The sequence below is a fragment of the Bos indicus x Bos taurus genome, chromosome 9 (assembly GCF_003369695.1).
Source record: "Bos indicus x Bos taurus breed Angus x Brahman F1 hybrid chromosome 9, Bos_hybrid_MaternalHap_v2.0, whole genome shotgun sequence".
NCBI lineage: Eukaryota > Metazoa > Chordata > Mammalia > Artiodactyla > Bovidae > Bos > Bos indicus x Bos taurus.
In genome coordinates, this window is record NC_040084.1 from 76,703,507 (window position 1) to 76,722,934 (window position 19,428).

Genomic DNA, 19,428 nt, shown 5'->3' on the forward strand with positions numbered 1-19,428 from the left:
CTCTCTCAACCCCATCAATCCTTCACATTGTTGCCTGAATAACCTTCCCCAGCTACCTCTTCAGAAGCTCCATCTTCTCATGGAACTTCTTGTTAGCTCCCAGTGTCTATGAGATCAAGTTCAGATCCTTGGTTGAGCATACAGAGATCTTCCCTCTTGTGTTTCAATCATGCTCTTTACTCCCCATCACTGCCCCATACACACCTACCCTATATATCTCACAACACTGAACTGCTCCTGCTCATGATTTTCTCTCTGCTTGGAATGCCCTTGTCCACTTCTGCCAATTAACAGTTTCATTAAAAATTCATCATACAAATGTAACCTCTTTTGTGAAAACTTTCCCAAACACACTGGGCTGAGTCATTCTACAGTTTTCTGCCCACAGTTTGTTCACAGCTACATATGATAATTATCACAATCAGCTATATTACAATCATCAACTTGTAATGATCAAGCTGTGGTCTACTTAAGACTGGAATTTTTTTTGACATCTTGGTATTTCTAGAGAATAACATGGGCACCTGGAAGGGGGCTTCACCAAACCAACTGACTTGGCTGGGCATAATCAGTGATCAAATGAACTCCCTTTTCATACGCTGAGTGACACAAACATTCTACAGCACTCAAGATCAGACATAAACCATGGTGAAGACTAGTGCACTGCACTTCTCATCATTTCAGAATTTCCTAGCAGAAACAGATTCTACCAGAAGCTATTAACTGATAAGCAGTTCAACAAAAGTAATCAAGTTTCTGGAAATGAGATAGCAAAAACCCAATTTCATAAGAAATCTGGGAGCCTAAAGCCAGCTTGGTTTTCATGTGAGGTCACTGTACTGTGTGGCAGCTGTCTCTAAGTGCCACAGAGCAGAGTGGAGCTCTTCACAGACTTAAAACTTTATTGAGCAAATGCCTACTTATCAAATTTTGGCTTTTAAAAATTACTCCATCAATTTTTTCTGACATGGTAAGGTATGCTAAATTTGTATATCTGAACTGTGGTGTTCTTTTTCTATGTGATTCTAATTTGAATGGATTCTATTTACTTACTTATAATTCTTATTTATAAAAGCCTTGCTGAGGATCATTTGGGATTGTGACTACAGACTGTTCTGTGGATAGGCAATGTTAAGTAAGAATTAGATGATGGTTAAGAAGCTCAGACCCTCACTGAGAGCAGAGCATTGTACCAATTGCAAGTTTATAGTGAGATTATAATTCACTACCGTAAGAGAAAAAAGATGTTTTCTGGTACCAGATTATAAATATTTAAGACTGCCAACATAATTAAATTTAGAAGTCTAAATTCAAGTTTAAAATGTTGATTGACCATTTAAATTTTTTTTTCCTAGAGCCTTCTGTCATACTAGAAATAACAAAAGAAAGTATTGTGTTATGTCATGTAAAACATTAGGCTGGAATTCACAAATTTGGATATTATTTCCAAGAAGTTACAAGAACTTCACTGTTATTATGTCAACTATTTCCCTGCATTTTCTGCCAGTCATGACTCAATTTATTTTGCCTTTGAGTCTATATTTTTAATGTTCTTTCCTAGCCTGACAATCATAATACAATGAATTTCTATTTTCAGTATCACTTAAGGGTTAGAGAATAAAAGAGAGTCTCGACTGCTACATCCTTCCCTGTAAAGTACTTTTACTAAAGTACTTTAAACAAAATTAACTTGACTCTGTAAACAGGAGATAGGAATAATATGGAGAAATGAAACTCAGAGCTAAAGTAAAACTTAGCTTATAGCACACCTGTCACTTTCCAAGGGACCTTAATTACTGCTTCTAATAAGCAGCAAAAATGGTTAAGCGTTACCTTTTTATTTCTCTTCCATTTTTCAGAGACTAAAATCAAACATTAACATCCTCAAAGTGGTAAGAAAAGAGAAGCCAAAGGTATAGATAATCTACATGTTAATTGTTCCCTGAATAATGAATAATTATAAAATATACACTTAAAATATTTTGATACATTATGTTTGAATATAACAGCATTCTCTATATTTCAAATAGATACAAATTCTTTAAAACTGTAAAACACCTAAGGTTCATTCATTTAAAATGCTGAAGCCATACTATTATCTTTAAATGCCACTTCTCCCTAATTTATATTAAATAACAAGAGTATTTTTACTATATGAATAAAATGCTGGCCATCTTCGGTCAGAAACACCTCAAAAGATTGCCTCATGTCACCTTCTCCATATCTTTTCACTGAACTCATTTTTACAAATCCTACCTTTACACTCTTCTTCCCTTTCTACTTACTTCCTCTTTTCTTTTTGAAAGGTGCTTACTACCATGTTCTTCTCTTTACAGGAAAAAAAATTAAAAGAAAAAGCCGAAGTGAACAGTGAGAAGAATGATAAATAGCTAAGGTTTTGAAGTTTTCAAATAACTTGAGGGACAGGCGGGGCATATATGAAGTTCAATCTATGGGGACAGAATTTATTTTTTAAATCAGGATGTGAACTTTGTAGCATTTTCAAAGCAACACAGCAAACCACAGGAAGACAAGACAGAGGTCCTCTGCACAAATGAAAATCTAATTGACAATTCTACATTGTTTTGCTGAACTTGATTCTCTTGTAACAGAACTCAACATACTAATTAAGTCAAAGCTGTACCATCTGGACTATTAAATAAATGATGACACTGCATATTTACATACATAGTACATATTACATGATGTGTAAGCATACAAATAAAATAGTATTTACTGTCATTACACCGAAATAAACAGCATGTTTAATAAAAACATACACTCAGTTAGCAAATAAAAACAAAGTTAACAGTATCAATTGTTCACAAAATGCTTCTTTAGACACATGTACCAGATTTTAAAAACATAGATTTCTCTCACCAAAATAACTAGAAAATACAGAGAATGGTTTAAAAAAAAAAAGAAAAAGAAAAGAAAAAGTTCTTTCCACCACTGAGCACACAAAAATTGAAAAGCCTGCCACCATTTCCCTCTAAGCACTCCACTGAATCATGCATATCAGCTAAAAACCATAATGAATGAAAATTTGGGTTAATAAAATTAATTTCAAACAAGCAAGCTAAGTGATTGACTTACAGGATCAGCTGGTGCAATGTTAGAATCAAATTGGGTCAGAGTTTGTGAGCTTGAAGAGCGTTCACTAAATGTCTCCCACTGCTGAACAGACAGAGGAGAGACAAGTCAGCATGATGAGAAAGATGGAGTAAAAGATCACTGGAGAAGATTTAGCAAAGTAATTCAGAGGTTGCACTGCAAGTTGTGTTTCGTAGGCCTGACAAATTCCGTTAAGTTTTATTTTTCCATAAACATTTTATATTATCTATGTAAAGTGAGCAGCTTCACAATCAAATGTACAGTAATAATTGATCTCTCTATGGGAGAGATTCAAAGCCTTACAGAATAAAGGAACAGAGTCTAAGTGTTATATAAATGGTAACAAGATAAAAATTTTAAATGGTTTTTTCTAGAATAACTTTAAATCGTTCACTGAAAATCAAGTGTTAATGCACTGAATTAGTGATGCTAATGAATTCTGATTGTATCAGAGTTTTGGTCAAAACAAAGCAAGTCGGTGTGACTTGCCAGTGCGACCCCTGAAGGATGATTCTATTATGTACGTGCACATATTTCATACAAATGTATAGATATTTAATAAAATATAACTGAGATAAAATGCAAAGAATTCTGGAATTAATATAAATTGCAGTTTATGTCAATCTGCAGCAAATCAACCCCTATATTCAGCATTATGAACAGGCCCATGCCAGACCACAAGACAGAACTGCCAATCAGGCACCCACCTCCAACCCCATGCTAGAAAAATCAGAATGCGGCCACAATGAGAGCAAATCAAGCAACTGAGTATGTGTTATATATAGAAGATGTATTTTGATATGAAATACTGCTCTTCTAAAAGAGGTACACAAATACCATACCTCAAATTAGGTGGAGTGGTAAGTGAATAATTTTAGTAACTCCATTTGAAGATCTTAGTAATAAACAGTATAGGATTTTTAGATCAAAATCATTAAAATTATGATTACAATTTGATTCTTAAGAATTATCAATGACTCTGAAGAAGAAAAAACATTTGCACATATAAAATATATACACACAAATGTTTACACACAGACACACCTATCCCATTAACTAAAATCCTCTTTTTATAATTCAGTAAACATTTTTATGCTTCAAAGTTCGACTTAATATTTAAAACAGTGCTATTCAATTTGAGAAGACATGTAGAAATTAAATAATAGCAAATGAATACATTTATAAAAATTATCTACAAAAATGACTAATGTAATCATTCAACAGTTTTTCTCTCAGATGTTTCAAAATCATAAAATTAAGATATACTTAGAAACACTGATGCATTCAGAGTGTCTCCTGAATAGAGAGTCCATAGTAATTCACTCTTATTGTGGGACATCACTTCAGGGAAGTGACTTACCAATATCTGTTGATATACTTAGTTTCTTCAATAATTAATGTTGCATAGGTACAGAAGGAATTTTTAAAATTGTAATTATCTAACTGTGGAGAAAAGTTTAGATGCAGACTATTTTTTTCCCAAAAAGAAGACATTTATTTACCTATTTGGTGGCATGAGATTTTACCTGATTTCACAAGGCTGTATGTAAGCTACCTGGAGTGCAGAAAAACACTCTTATCTTTATAAGTTTGGTATAATGGTTAAGAGCACAGTCTCTGGAACCACACTCCTGGAATCCTAGTTATGCCGTACACCCTTAGGCAAGTTACCTAATCTCTCTCTGTTTCAGTTTCACCATGTGAAATATGAGATTAATAATGCTTACATCACAGAATTGTTATAAAGATGTAAAACAATTAATATATGTAAAGACCTTTTTGAACAGAGCTGGCACATCAAAAGTCCTCAATAAATTTTATTGATTATTATTAGTGTTATCCCCTACAGTGCCTCATCTATATTAACAGGTGCTGAATAAATATTTACTGAAAGATTAGTGCTTCAAGGCAGAAAACTAAAATATTAATTCCATATACTAAGGAGATTTTTAAAAAGAAATATTATTAAAATGTGTCCAAAAAAATCAATGTTAGTTTTAGTAGCATTTTGATTTTCTACACACAGTAAAAAAAGAAAAAAGAAAAATTATGACATTCAGAACCTTATTAGCAAATACTACAAAATGAAACTTGCTAGGAATATTTAAGAAGAAAAAAATGCAACCGCTTAACTCAGAGTTCAAAGGGATTTCCCTTCCTAATTTTTAATGATCATGTGATTTTATTTAGAATGAAGATGGACTTTTGAATTGAGATGCCTTAGTTACTTTCACTTATGAACTGACATTGATAAAAATACTTTTAAAATCTGACACTGCTTTTTAAAAATGACAGAAATTAATAAATGCAGAAAAAACAGTGCTTTCAAGAAACTGACCCTATTCTCTTATTATAAAGCCTCTCTACTAGTAAATTCTTTCAAGGCTTAAATTTTCCCACCAGAAAAACACTCATATAAATGGTTTTATATCTGACAGCACAATGGATATACGTTATAATGTCTCAGAAACAGGTATCTGTGATTATGTCATAAAGCAGCAGCAAGCACTTTAAATCTGCCAGTTACTTCTCTGTTTTTGAACTGTACAAATTAACTAGTATCTCTTAAACCCAAAATTTTTCTGGCTTTAAAAGACATGGAAAACACAGAAGCTTAGAGGAGTTTCTTCCTGAAAGTCAAAAAACTTTTATATTTGTAGCACTATCTAAAAGTGATACAAAAAAACTCTAAGAAAAAATATATAGATATAACTTGTTCACAAAGAAGACTGCTCTAATAAGTTAAGCAGTAGTTTTCAATTAGAGATCTACAGAGCACTAAGGTTTAACAGAGGAGCCTCAGGGAGTGCTTGGTGGAGGCAGGGCCGCAGGTCCTCTTCCCTTATTCTAACCAGAGTGATCCTACTTTCACTGTTTTATATAATCAAGTTCCAAAGTAATGGGGAGGGGGGAAACGTGTCTCAAATTCTGTTTTGTATGCTGTGCTTGGTCTTACATAATATGGTCTTTATATAAAGTGGTCTTTAACCAATGCATTTAACAGGGTTGAATCATTCCATTTTGTATTAAACAAAATAAATTACTATGAATAGCTTGGAATACTTTTTTCATGTGGAAAGCCGGTTGAGTGGCTTCTTATATCACTTCCAATGCTAAGATTCCAAATCTATTATCCCAGGCTTTCTTACAGGAATGAGAAGACAGTGTGACACAGCGGGTGTGCTAGCTGACTTAATGTCAAAGGACTTGTGTTCAAACCTCAGCCCTTGTCCCTTACAGGCTGTAAGATATCTTGTCTAAGACATCTACCCTTTGACTGTTAAGTTCATGCACCTGCCTCATCTAACTCACAGGGTTTTAATAGGAATGAATGGTGGAAACTAAATGATAGTACATGTATGGAAAAGTACTTTGAAAACCTCAAAGAGTCATATAATTACAAGTGTCTATCATAGTCACATTTGATATGGTCCATATGCATGCATGCTGAAAGAGCTATAGGCTAAAATTACCCTGCTTGGAACTCCTTACCTTAAAAAAGTGAACGTTAGTGAAAGAAAAGGGAAGCTTTGCTAACCTCACTGCTCTGATTCAGCTCAGGCCAAGTCTGGTTTAGTGACGGCATCGACGGAGACTTGCTTGGAGGAGCTTCTGCAGGAGAGCCTGAATAACCTACCTCACCTGGCTGATCCCCAACATCTGCAATTTTAAAATAGAGAAATTTTCTGTGAACAATATATTTTAGTTCTCGAATACTTATTCATAAAAACCTAAGAAGATTTTCACAAGTAGTAATGTATAATCTGAATTTCCTTTTCGCACGTTCCCCAAACATTTTGACAATTAATCAGGCAATATGTATTCCTGCTACTTACTGTATACCTGAAACCAGAGTTTTCCATGAAAAATAAAAAATAAAATCTAGTTAGAAATACACAGAGAAAGAGTGTTGTACGTAGCAATGCAATAAGGTACATGAATCTTCTTTTAATAGAGATGGATTTGTACCAGTTCCCAAAGTGTACTTCAAGGAATATTAATCAGTAAGGCATTTTTAAAAATTAGGTTTTTTATTCAAATAAATCTGGGGATACCATAATTCTCTGTTGGACGTGTCCCCACGCACAGACCTAGAGCAAATAAACTTTGTTTAAATCAGTCTTTCCCAAATATAAACTTTCCTAAAATTAGATAAAAATCCCTCAATATTCCCTTGGCATATACTTTAGGAAATGTTGAGTTACACTAGTTCACTTGCATTTTCTCTACAAGTCTTCCCTGTAACCAAGAAGCAGCATATATTTTTAAGGGAGACAGCAAAAGGAGAGAAAGAACCCAGGCACCAACAAAAAGCAAAGTCAATAAGACCACATGAAACAAACTTATCGTTAGGCTCACTAGCGTTTACAGACTTAACCAAGAGGGCTACAAATCCATGACACAATTTCAAAGTGGTTTTTAAAGTATTATGTGATATCATGTTCTACTTTTAATTAGTTAAATAAAAAAGTAAATGTTGCTCAGTCGTGTCCGACTCTTTGCCACCCCATGGACTGTAGCCTACCAGGTTCCTCCGTCCATGGGATTTTCCAGGCAAGAATACTGGAGTGGGTTGCCATTTCCTTCTCCAGGAGAACTTCCCAACCCAGGGATTGAACCCAGGTCTCCTGCGTTGTAGGCAGACGCTTTACCATCTGAGCTACCGGGGAAGTCTTTAATTAGTTAAGGCCTCACCTAAGCTCTCTCTTAAACTATAATTTTAAAATGGAAGAAAATTTCAAGGGTAACTAAATTCTCATTCCAATCTTCCCAAGTTTTACATGGCTTTGAATATAATTCCTGTCTGAAAATCACATTAACTTTGCCAAATTAATGGAGTATACCTAATCTGTTTAGAACCTGTGTCAAAAAATATGATTCTAATATCCGTCCCTATCTTTTTGTTTGTGACCATGGGCAAGCTGAATAAAATAAACAGCACCTGAGTTTCTCCACCAGAAAGGAAGACACTTGCCATTAACTGTTAGTACTATATTTCAGATTCCTATAGAGACAGACATATAATAACTTAGTGAAGTATAGGTTTAACCTTTCAATCTATTCGTAAGTAAATCCTTCAAACTTTAGTACTGAACATAGAACCTAATACTTACTAAGCACTCAAATATTTACTGAATGAGTTACTTTTTGTGATCTTCATTTAAATTCATTCTTTAGTGTTATTTCCCTAAAACCAGAGTTAACTACTGAGACTCTGAAAAGTTCTCAGAATTTTTCTTCACTTTATTGTGAACATGATTACCTCAAAATATCAATACTTCTCTTTTACTCACCCTGACATTACTTCTTTATAGTCGTATCACACTGCAAGTTCTAATCTATCATATTTTGATAAATTTTGGTTTTCAAAGATCAAGAGTTATTCAGATTTCTTTCTTACTTCCATGCCTTCTCAATAAAAGTGCCATAGTGATACCGAACCAGTAAGAGGCAGAAATGCTTTAAATAACGTTCAATGAAGACGTTTTAACTCAAAGCTCTCAGAGAACAACTAATGAAAAAAATTATTTATGATAAATAGTAGCAGCAAATTCCTCATGGAGACAGCTTATGGTTTTCAGTCTGGACCAAAATCATGGGCTTTTTTTCCTATGGTAACAAAGGGAAAGGGAGCTGAAGGAGGATATGGCTATAGATCTAACGGTTTACTGGAAGTGAAACTGTTAGAAGGATAGAGATTGAAGAAGTATCTTTAAAAGATCCCTCAAAGCAGGTATTAAAGAAAAGAGAAACAGAATAAAAATAGTATTAACTACAGGATGATTAATTTTCAAAAGAACCTATTCAAAAGTCATATTCCATTTTAACTTAAGCTCTGAGTATCACCTTAGAGCACACTGGGGCCCTCATTTGACTGTCTAGATCTCTGTTTTCCCGTTTGTCCACTCCTGAGAGACTTCGGGCCAGAGGGCATGCCACTACCACTGCTGAAGTTCAGGTCTGGGATGGATTCTGGGTACCTCTCTAATTCACTGGTGTAAAGGTGCAGCAGGTCTAGCCCCTTGAGGCTGAGAACTGAAGTTAGTCACTCAAATAATTACACTTCATAATCATCCCAAAACAGTTATTTCCCTAAAGTAGTAGTTCTTAAAAATGTGAACCATGGACTCCTGGGAACCCCCATGACTCTGCTAGGGAGTCTAAAAAGTCTGTTGTTTTTGTAATAGTAATAATGCTTTTCCCCTGTGCTGGCACATGCACTGATGGTGCAAAAGCAATGGTGGGTAAAGCTGCTAGCTTATCAGCAAGAATTAAGCCAGAGGCTCCTAAATACACTAGCAGTCATTGTGGTCTTTACTGCCAGGCATTCCAGTTAAAATATATAAAAATAAATAAACCAATAACTTCACTAAAGAGTGTTAACAATTCAGCAGTAAGAATTATTAATTTTATTAAATTTCACCCCAAAACTCATTTTTAAAATACTCTGTATGATAAAATGGGAAACATATATAAAGCACTTCTCCATACTAAAGTGCAGTGGTTTTCTCATGGAAAACTACTTGTGTTCAGTTGTTAGCTGAACAGGCCACTTTTTTCACTGAACACTATCATGCTTGAAAGAACAGTTGATAAAACTATATAATTATTCATACATGGTACAGCACAGATTTCCTCAAAAATGGACTAAGTGACCCTGTATCTAAAATAACTATTGTCAATATTTGTTATCAATGACAAAGTTTGAACTTTTAAGTGAAAGTTGGTATTCTGGAAAATGTATACCATGTCTATAAGCTCAAGAGCTTCCCAGTACTTAAAAGACTTCTTCGATAAGATAGGTTGTAATGGTAACAGCTACACTTTTTGATATTTTACAATAAAACGTTCCAACATTTCAAAGAGCTGTACAACTCAATGAACTGATATTTTATAAATAATCAATGCATTATGTTATAAAACCATGCGTGGGTAAAAGATTCATTCAAAGTCCAAGACAGATCTATGTAATAGTACAAACAATTCATTAATATGGCTTCACTTTTCACTGCAATTAATCTTTAAGAAATTACTATTTGTTGAGTTTTGGGCTAGTATCAAAGAATATCCAAAATTATATGAAAATAGTCCTTCCTTTTACTATGTGAGGCCAAATTTTCTTCATGTACCAAGAATTAGCAATCTTTTTCTACAAAAGGCCAGAGAGTAAATATTTAAGGCTTTATAGGCTTTAAAGTCTCTGTTGCAACCACTCAAATATGCTACTGTGGTCAAAAGAAGCCACAGGTAATTCATAAAGGAATAGGCTTGGCTGTGTTTCAATAAAATTTTATTTTTGGATGCTGAAACTTGAATATCATATATTTTCATGTGTGATAAATTTATTCTCTCTTGAAAACAAAAACCACTCTTTGCTTGTGGGTTATACAAAAACAGTCAGTAAACTGGCTCTGGTCTCAGGGCTTAAGTGTGCCAACCCCTACTATACTTCAAACTAAAACACTCATCAGACTGAATGTAGTATGCAGATAGATGAGATCTAAGCTGTCTTCTATTAAACCAAATATTAAAGAGATTTGCAAAGTTGTAAAACGATGCCACCCTTTTTGCAATAGTTATTTTCCTAAAAATATCTACGCTAATATATAAGGGGTCTATTTTTATTTCAAAATAAAGAAGTATTTTTTTAAGTGTATCACTTTTAATTCCTAATAAAGTTACTATTGATAGATCTAATCTACAAAAACAGAGCTTTTTTGAGGGTCCACAAATTTTTTTAAGAATATAAAGAGGTCCTAAGACAAAAAACTTTGAAAAAAATCACTGTCCTAGAAAATTCAAAAATTATCTCTGGAATAAATTAGCAAAATTACCCACTGGTTCTTTCTTAATTTCATACATAGAACAAATGGCAGTAGATAAAGAGCAAATTACCTATATTCTAGAAACTAACAGTCATGAGTTGGAGAGGAGGCATTAAGTGTATAAATTAACTGCACTTCCTTCAACTTGGCTCCTTATAAATACTCCAACAAAGGGCTTCATGCCCATCCACAAGGGTTAAGTCTTTAAGACTGTATTCTTACGGAGGCAGGGGTGTAGTTTTACTCTTACCTGATGCAGTGTTCCAACCTAGCCTCCTGCTGGAACACTGTGTCAACCCTGCCTCCCTCCTGAGGGTTCTGCTCTGCCCCTGACATCATCAGAGCATCAGGGCTGAAAAAGAAGAGCATGAGCCTAAATTATTTGTTAAAGTCAACCCCAAAAGGGCTTTTATGCAGAAAGTATTTCCATGTATAAAAAGTTTGTCTGGAAGACACAACCTAGTATGATCATACTGATGTACTATCAACCTACACTGAACAGTTAGTAGTAATAATATTAAAAATACACGCCTTATTTTCACAATAGCACTAGCAAATAAACAGTCAGTTGTTTTCATCCTTCAAGCCTCCATAGACTCTGAAAACTTGCCCAGATTCAGTTCAGTTCAGTTTACCTCCTGAACAAGCTCTCTCATGAAGAGCTTCAGTTTTATTCTAGGTTTATAACCTACCTAACACAAATTTATCTTATTTTCCTAGTATTATACTCAATATACTAAAAAACTATTTCAAAAATGACTGCCAGATACTATTAATCTTTTACAAATATATATACACTACCTGAAATCTTATGGTTTAAAACTTATTTTTTCAAGTAGCAAAACAAATCCAAGAAGAGTTCTTCAGAATGAAGGTTCAAGGTTCTAAGTTCATTTAACAGCTTCATCTAAGCAAAAGTAACTATATCTTTTATTTATTTTAGGTGTAAATATTATCTGTACAAGAAAGAAAGTTTTAATTTAAAAAAAGCAGGTTTCAATAAATTTTGAGTTTTCAAAAACAAACCCTATTTATTAGTACTTTTCTCATTCATATTTTTAAAAGACGAGGCAAGAAATGCATATGCAGAAAGAAATTAAGGACTCAGTTTAAGATATGCTTTGCCTTGAATGATATTACATGGATCAAAAAACTAAGCTCTAGTTCCAAAATTAATTCTACTTCTCCCTGATACTCCATAAATGGAAACCTACTGAGAAAGCAGATCTTAAGAAGGACTCAATTTTGAATTAAAACCAAAGATTTTTACTTCTAAAATTGAAGTAAAAACATGTCCAACAAGGTTTGAAAAGAATAAAACATTTACCCCAAATACTAAACTGCACTTCTCTCTTTTTTTTTTTTTGCAGTATTTATCAGTATTTTATAGCAAATACTGTTTTGACTTAGCTATTATACTTCAAAGAAAACTACCTACAGATATACGGGAGGTTTCCATTGTCTAAGGATACCTAAAATGGAAAAAGCCCATTTAAAGCTAATCCAATTAAAATAAGGACTCAAGTTTCATAAACAGAAAAAAACAACTAAACTGGGGCTTTAAGACTAACATAGAAAATGAGTATAAAGAATAAAAGATGTTAAAAATTTGGGGTGAAATTTGGTGGCATAATTAATAAAAGCAAGAATTCAGTAGTGTGCATTGTTACTGAGGGCCTATAAGTAAATACAGTAAACAAAGATACAAGATGCAAGAAGACGAGGCTCCCATTTATTTCCATGGAGCTCTCATCCTAACAGAGCAAGACAGACATCCTTCACTTCATTTTGACTTTCACAACACAATCATCAAGACAAAATCTCATTTCTGCAAAAATAATTAAGGGTATCATTAAATATTCCCAAGAGTCTTATTAAATCTACTGTATTTAAACCATAATATTGTAAAGCCCCTAGTGTCATTCTTGCAGAGATTTTCTCCTTTAAGTATGAGCTAGCCTTGTTTGTCAATTTCTGCCAGGAATTTGAGGAGGCTAAGTACTTTTTCCAATTTCATTAAGTGGTGCCCCTTTGCCAGTATTTGCAGTTGTTCTGATTCATCAGTTCCAATACCCCACTATCTGAAAAGAAGGACGCCATTAAGAATGTATACAGATATGGGGGTGGGGTGTGCTTGAGAACTAATTCCTTAGGTGTAGTGGTAATGGTGAATATTGTGCCTATTTTTATTTTTTTTATCTTTGCAACTAAAGGCACGTGGAGAGCCAATTTTCCAAAACAAAGATTCAACTTTCTTTGTACAAAACAAAGACATGTGTTTTTTTTTTCTCCCAGCACCATTTTAAACGTAAAGCCAGGAAGTTATCTGAAAATTCCATCAATATGAAGCTGGTTGAATGAAGGAACATTCATATGTATGACAAAGAATGTGACAACTCTATATGTAATAAAGTACAGAGATGTCCAACATTATTAGAAAAAAATTCACAGATGTATAGTGTGATTGCACTTGTATAAAAACAGCTGTATGTGTTATTTCTGTAGGCTTTTATATGTTAAATTTTCTGGGTGAAAGAAACTTAACATTAATCAACCTAGTCTCAAGTATGGCTTTTTGGCAAATTACTCATAAATTAAAAAGTCTCTGGCTTTAAAAACATTCATGTTAAGTACCACTAGGAGCTTAGAGACCTATGCTATGTATCATATTAACAACAATGAAATACACTCAAATTTACTGCTTAAAGAAGTGATTATGGAGAAGGACACAGAATAGTGAACAAATTCCTTTCCATCTCTGAGTATCTCAACCAGATACTACCAAGGTGCTCATGTGAGCAGTGTGGCGTGAAGACAGGAAACGGTTTTAAAAAACAAGTGGTTCAGTCATTTGGACATTTCAAAAACGTGAACACCTACTTACGTACACAGTCTGCACCCTGTTAGATACTTAAATACAGTGAACAAGACAGATCTGGTTACTACCTGATACAGTTGTGGTAAGCTAGCAATGTAACCTTAATCTTTTTTTCAAGTGGGGTATATAAATTGGGAGACTGGGAATCAACACATATATGCTACTATTTATATAAAATAGGTTACTAATAAGAACCTACTGCACAGCACTGAATATTCATTGAAAGGACTGATGCTGAAGTTGAAGCTCCAATACTTTCAGGCACCTGGTCCAAAGAGCCAACTCACTGGAAATGACTCTGATGCTGGGATATATTGAGGGCAGGAGAAGAAGTGGGCAGTGGCAGAGGATGAGAGGGTTAGACAGCATCTCTGATTCAATGGACAGGGGTTTGAGCCAGCTGTGGGAGATAGTGAAGGACAGACGAGCCTAGTGTGCTGCAGTCTGTGGGGTCACAGAGTCAGACATGCCTTAGCAACTTAACAATGAGAACTGCATTGCCAAATTCAGAGATGTTCAATGTTAAATATTTTAATTCAGGTCCACAGAAGTACTTCTACCTATGAGCCTTAGAGTTTTCCTGGTTTATCTGATATTTGTGCTCAGTCGCTCAGTCGTGTCTGACTCTTTGCGACCCCATGGCACACCAGGCTACTCTGTCCATGGAATTCTCCGGGCAAGAATATTGGAGTGAGTTGCCATGTTCTCCTCCAGAGGATCTTTCCAACCCAGGGATTGAACCCTGGTCCCCCACATTGCAGGCAGAGTCTTTACCATCTGAGCCACCAGAGAAGCCATCTGATATTTAATCCTATAAATCTGTTCAAATGACTTTGGATAAAACACATATTATCCCACCTACGTTTGCACGCCTACAGAAAACTTACTTCAAGCAACTGCAACTCGTCATCATTGTTCATCATCTACCTTTCTATAAGAGTTATTTAAATTATAAATACAGAATACTTGTGGAGCTAATGGCTCAGTGGTAAAGAATCTGCCTGCCAATGCAGGAGACTTGGGGGTTCAATCCCTGGGTCAGGATGATCCTCTGGAGAAGGAAATGGGAACCCATTCCAGTGTCCTTGCCTAAGAAAGCCCATGGACAGAGGAGCCTGGCAGAGTCCAGTCCATGGGATTGCAAAAGAGTTAGATATGACTTAGCAACTAAACAAAACAACAACAAAACATCATACACTTATGACAACAAATGATTTTATTTTCAAAGATATAAATGTTAAGAAAAATATTTTACTTTAAAAATGGCACATATTTAGCATAATAATGCAGAGTACATCATGAGAAACACTGGGCTGGAAGAAGCACAAGCTGGAATCGAGATTGCTGGGAGAAATATCAATAACCTCAGATATGCAGATGACACCACCCTTATGGCAGAAAGTGAAGAACTAAAGAGCCTCTTGATGAAAGTGAAAGAGGAGAGTGAAAAAGTTGGCTTAAAGCTCAACATTCAGAAAACGAAGATCATGGCATCTGGTCCCATCACTTCATGTGAAATAGATGGGGAAACAGTGGAAACAGTGGCTGACTTTATTTTTCTGGGCTCCAAAATCACTGCAGATGGTGACTGCAGCCATGAAATTAAAAGACGCTTACTCCTTGGAAGGAAAGTTATGACCAACCTAGATAGCATATTTAAAAGCAGAGACATTACTCTGTCAAAAAAAAGTTCATCTAGTCAAGGCTATGGTTTTTCCAGTAGTCATGTATGGATGTGAGAGTTGGACTGTGAAGAAAGCTGACCGCCGAATAACTGATGCTTTTGAACTATGGTTGGAGAAGACTCTTGAGAGTCCCTTGGACTACAAGGAGATCCAACCAGTCCATCAGTCCTGGGTGTTCATTGGAAGGACTGATGTTGAAACGCCAATACTTTGGCCATTTGATATGAAGAGCTGACTCATTTGAAAAAACCCTGATGCTGGGAAAGATTGAGGGAAGGAGGAGAAGGGGACAACAGAGAATGCGATGGTTGGATGGCATCACTGACTCAATGGACATGGGTTTGGGTGGACTCTGGGAGTCGCTGATGAAGAGTGAGGCCAGGCGTGCTGCGGTTCATGGGGTCGCAAAGAGTCAGACATGACTGAGCGACTGAACTGAACTGAATTCAATAATTATTTACTGAGCTACTTAGTGCTTGCTTGCAAAGTGCAAGGCCCTGAGGATACTACAATGAATATGATCATTTCTAGTTTTTTAAGGTGCTCAGAATGTTGTAGTAGAAGGAGGGGACAACAGAACAGGATTCAGCATAATGTGTGCTGAAATGAACAGCAATGTAGGATATGCTTCGACAGATCAGAGAAGACAGAAACCACCTATGCCTGTAAGTCACAAAGACTCCACAGAAGGGATATTTATGATAAGTTCTCAGGTCAGCCAAAAGAAAGTATTTAGGTATTTCTCCTTTAATTGGGAACTTCTAGAAACACAGCTATTTAAAAATGGTTTTTAAATATACTGATTGAATCACAGTGTCACACAACAATTTCTGTATTTCAAGGGACTTTGTGTCATATAAATCTCAGGCTTACAGTAGGTAAAAGAAAAAAGATTAAATGGTTCTTCCCACCTCCAAACAGAACTCCAAATTTGACTCATTGGAAAAGACTGATGCTGGGAGGGATTGGGGGCAAGAGGAGAAGGGGACGACAGAGGATGAGATGGCTGGATGGCATCACTGACTCGATAGACGTGAGTCTCAGTGAACCCCGGGAGCTGGTGATGGACAGGGAGGCCTGGCGTGCTGCGATTCATGGGGCCGCAAAGAGTCGGACACAACTGAGCGACTGATCTGATCTGATCTGAAAGCAGATTTTAATCTAATATCGTGTGGTCAAAACATTTACAATAAATGTGACTAGAAAACCATATAATATTATATTAGAATTGGAAAAAACACCTGTAAAATTATAGTTAGAGCAATAGTGTATACATACATGCAGGCAAAAAACCAGAGTGTCTCTTCGCTAAACAAATCCAGCAGACGTAAAAAACAAATCCAGCAGACGTAAAAAGACAAATGCCCAGGAAAGAACTTCTTGAATCATCAGTCTTAAAACTCCATCAGATCAACATGACAAAGAACAAGACTTTATTTAAATTAAAGAAAGAAAAAAAGACTCCATTGCCAAAACGTGAAAGCCAGATTTCACCTATCTGAATCCAACAGTTAATAAGACCACAGAAGTCTCCAGAAAATGACATACAACAGAATAAGTCTGACTCATTTCTTGTTAGTACACTACCAGTTTTTACAAAATTAAAGTCATAGAAAATCTCTACATACAAGGTCCAATTTAGAAATCAATGATACAGCAAGTCTGTAGCTACCTCAACTGTTTCCCTTTTGGCTTACCTAACAAATACGCTAAATAAAGAAGTAATTTTTATCTATTTCTTAATTAGGTAAACCAAAGCAAAGTTATCTAACAAAAACACTTAGCCTTCAGCTCAAGTTAGAGGGTAACTGATACCAAATAACTACCTGAAATGATCAGGAAAATCCTGGGATTCTCACAGGATAGAGTTTGTAAAAACTGAAACCAACAGTAAATTATTTAATCAACCTATTGGTTGATAATAAGTCAGGATACAATTCAAATCCTAAAATAGGTAAAATTCACATTTCACATGGAGAAACAGATGAAAAAAACAGAGTAAATGGTTAGAACTTGCCCAAGTCAGAGACTAATTAACAAACCAGAAGCACACTCAGGTTCTTAACTCCAAGGAGACTTGTTCTCTTCTGGACAGTAATGACGTGTATATGGTTCCTTCCATGTAATTTAGAAAAAGAAGTCAGATCATTTCATTTTTGAGTTAAATAGAAGTTGCCCTTTTAAGAGCCAAATTCTGTTCTATCTTCTTAGAACTATAAAATTCTTTCCAACATAATAGACAAAAGAGAATTTAGATTTAAAAAATTTGAAAACAGTAATTTAGTTTTAATTAAACTTGTTAAGAATTTAGCATTAATTTCCTCTTATTCATTCAGAATGCAAGAAAAATGTATTCTATTCCTGTTTCCTTTTAAAGAAAGCTACCAGTCAATATGAGCCCTTATAAAAACTTTCTGGTAAACATTTTTTAAAAGCATTATCTATAATCAAATACAAATTTTCCAGACTTCTTCAGAATCTGAAGAAAAGAAGTGGGCTTTTTAAAGGAAATGCTTTCAGACTGCAAAGATCTAATGATAAAACAAGATGCATTAAATGAAAAAATGCTGATAATGAAGACCGGCTACTTTACCCACTTCAGATAATTTATAATACAGTTAAATGCCACAAAATAACAAGACACTGTGAAATGCTCTTCAGATCTTCACAATTCATAAGTGTTAAGTGAAACAGTAGCATACACAGTGGTATATATTCTTTATCTTTTTATTTCAAGTTTACTAAATAGGTGAAACCATTATTCCGGGTTTAGCCCATATAGTCTATTCTGATGGCAAATCTATGTACTTCTGATGAAATGTCTAAGCTCTTAACCTAAATTATAACATTTTGATTTTGCTTTAAGGATCAAGTGTTATATTTATGAAGGTATGCAGTCAGGTCTTTTCAGCTCCTGATCTTACCTGCTGAATCTTCCAAATCAATCAGTTTGGGCATTAAGCTCTCAGGGAGTTTTTCCGGTAAGTCATAGCCATTCTTCCTAGCAACTACCAGATGAAAAGCAGCACAAAACTCATCCAGTGTCAAGGCTCCATCTTTATCAAAGTCTGAGAGTTCCCTAGAATAAAAACTTATTATTAATATGATCATATTCTGCTTTGGCTCCTTTTAGGTTTCAAAAAGAAGCAAGAGAAATTATTTCCCAGAAAATAGCAATTAAGAATTTAAAAAATTCCACAGATGGAAGGACATGTAATATGTAATATAACGACACGCATGCTAAGCTGCTTCAGTCATGTCCGACTCTGTGACCCCATGGACTGTATAGCCCGCCAGGCTCCTTGGCCCATGGGATTCTCCAGGCCAGAATACTGGAGTGTGTTGCCATGCCTTTCTCCAAGGGATCTTCCCTACCCAGGGATCGAACCCAAGTCTCTTATGTCTCCTGCATTGGCAGGCGGGTTCTTTACCACTAGTGCCACCTGGGAAGCCCAAAACAAATATAGCAAACTGCTAATTGTAGGCAGTGGGCATATGGGTGTTCAAGGCACAATTCTTTACGCTTTTCTGTATACTTTAAATTCTCATAATAAAATGCTGAAAAAATAGTCCCAATAAATAAAGTCACCAAAAAATGACCTTTAACACACTTGCATTTCTAGTAAAAGGATTTAGTTAAATCCTGGCTTACTTAATAAGTCACTGAAATTTTTAAAAATTGTTTTTATTGTTATCAAATTTCTACATGTATGCATTTTAAAGCATCTAACAGAACTACAAGTCCTGATACATTGAAACAGCAGCCCCACCCTGGTGTCCATTTCCTGGTTGCAGAAACAATCATTTTTTAATTTATTACCTTAAATTACATAAATGTTAACAGCATGCATATATTGCCAGTTATTGATTTTTCAGTTTTAGGCATTATCTACGTACTTCCTACCATAGTATCCTATGTGTCTAA

At 35.1% G+C, this 19,428-nt stretch overlaps 1 protein-coding gene across 6 annotated transcripts in view; it reads right to left on the bottom strand.

Annotated features, from left to right (window-relative positions):
• Positions 1-19,428, bottom strand: part of REPS1 (RALBP1 associated Eps domain containing 1) — a 90,015-nt gene that overhangs the window by 24,340 nt on the left and 46,247 nt on the right. For 3 of the 6 annotated variants that reach the window (XM_027551709.1, XM_027551708.1, XM_027551706.1), the window contains exons 8-10: positions 18,428-18,582; positions 6,653-6,774; positions 3,097-3,177 (exon numbers count right to left, since the gene is read on the bottom strand). In XM_027551709.1, the coding sequence (XP_027407510.1) occupies positions 3,097-3,177; positions 6,653-6,774; positions 18,428-18,582 (358 nt within the window). The remainder of the gene's footprint in view (positions 1-3,096; positions 3,178-6,652; positions 6,775-18,427; positions 18,583-19,428) is intronic. The other 3 variants (XM_027551710.1, XM_027551711.1, XM_027551707.1) reach the window with 2 other exon arrangements.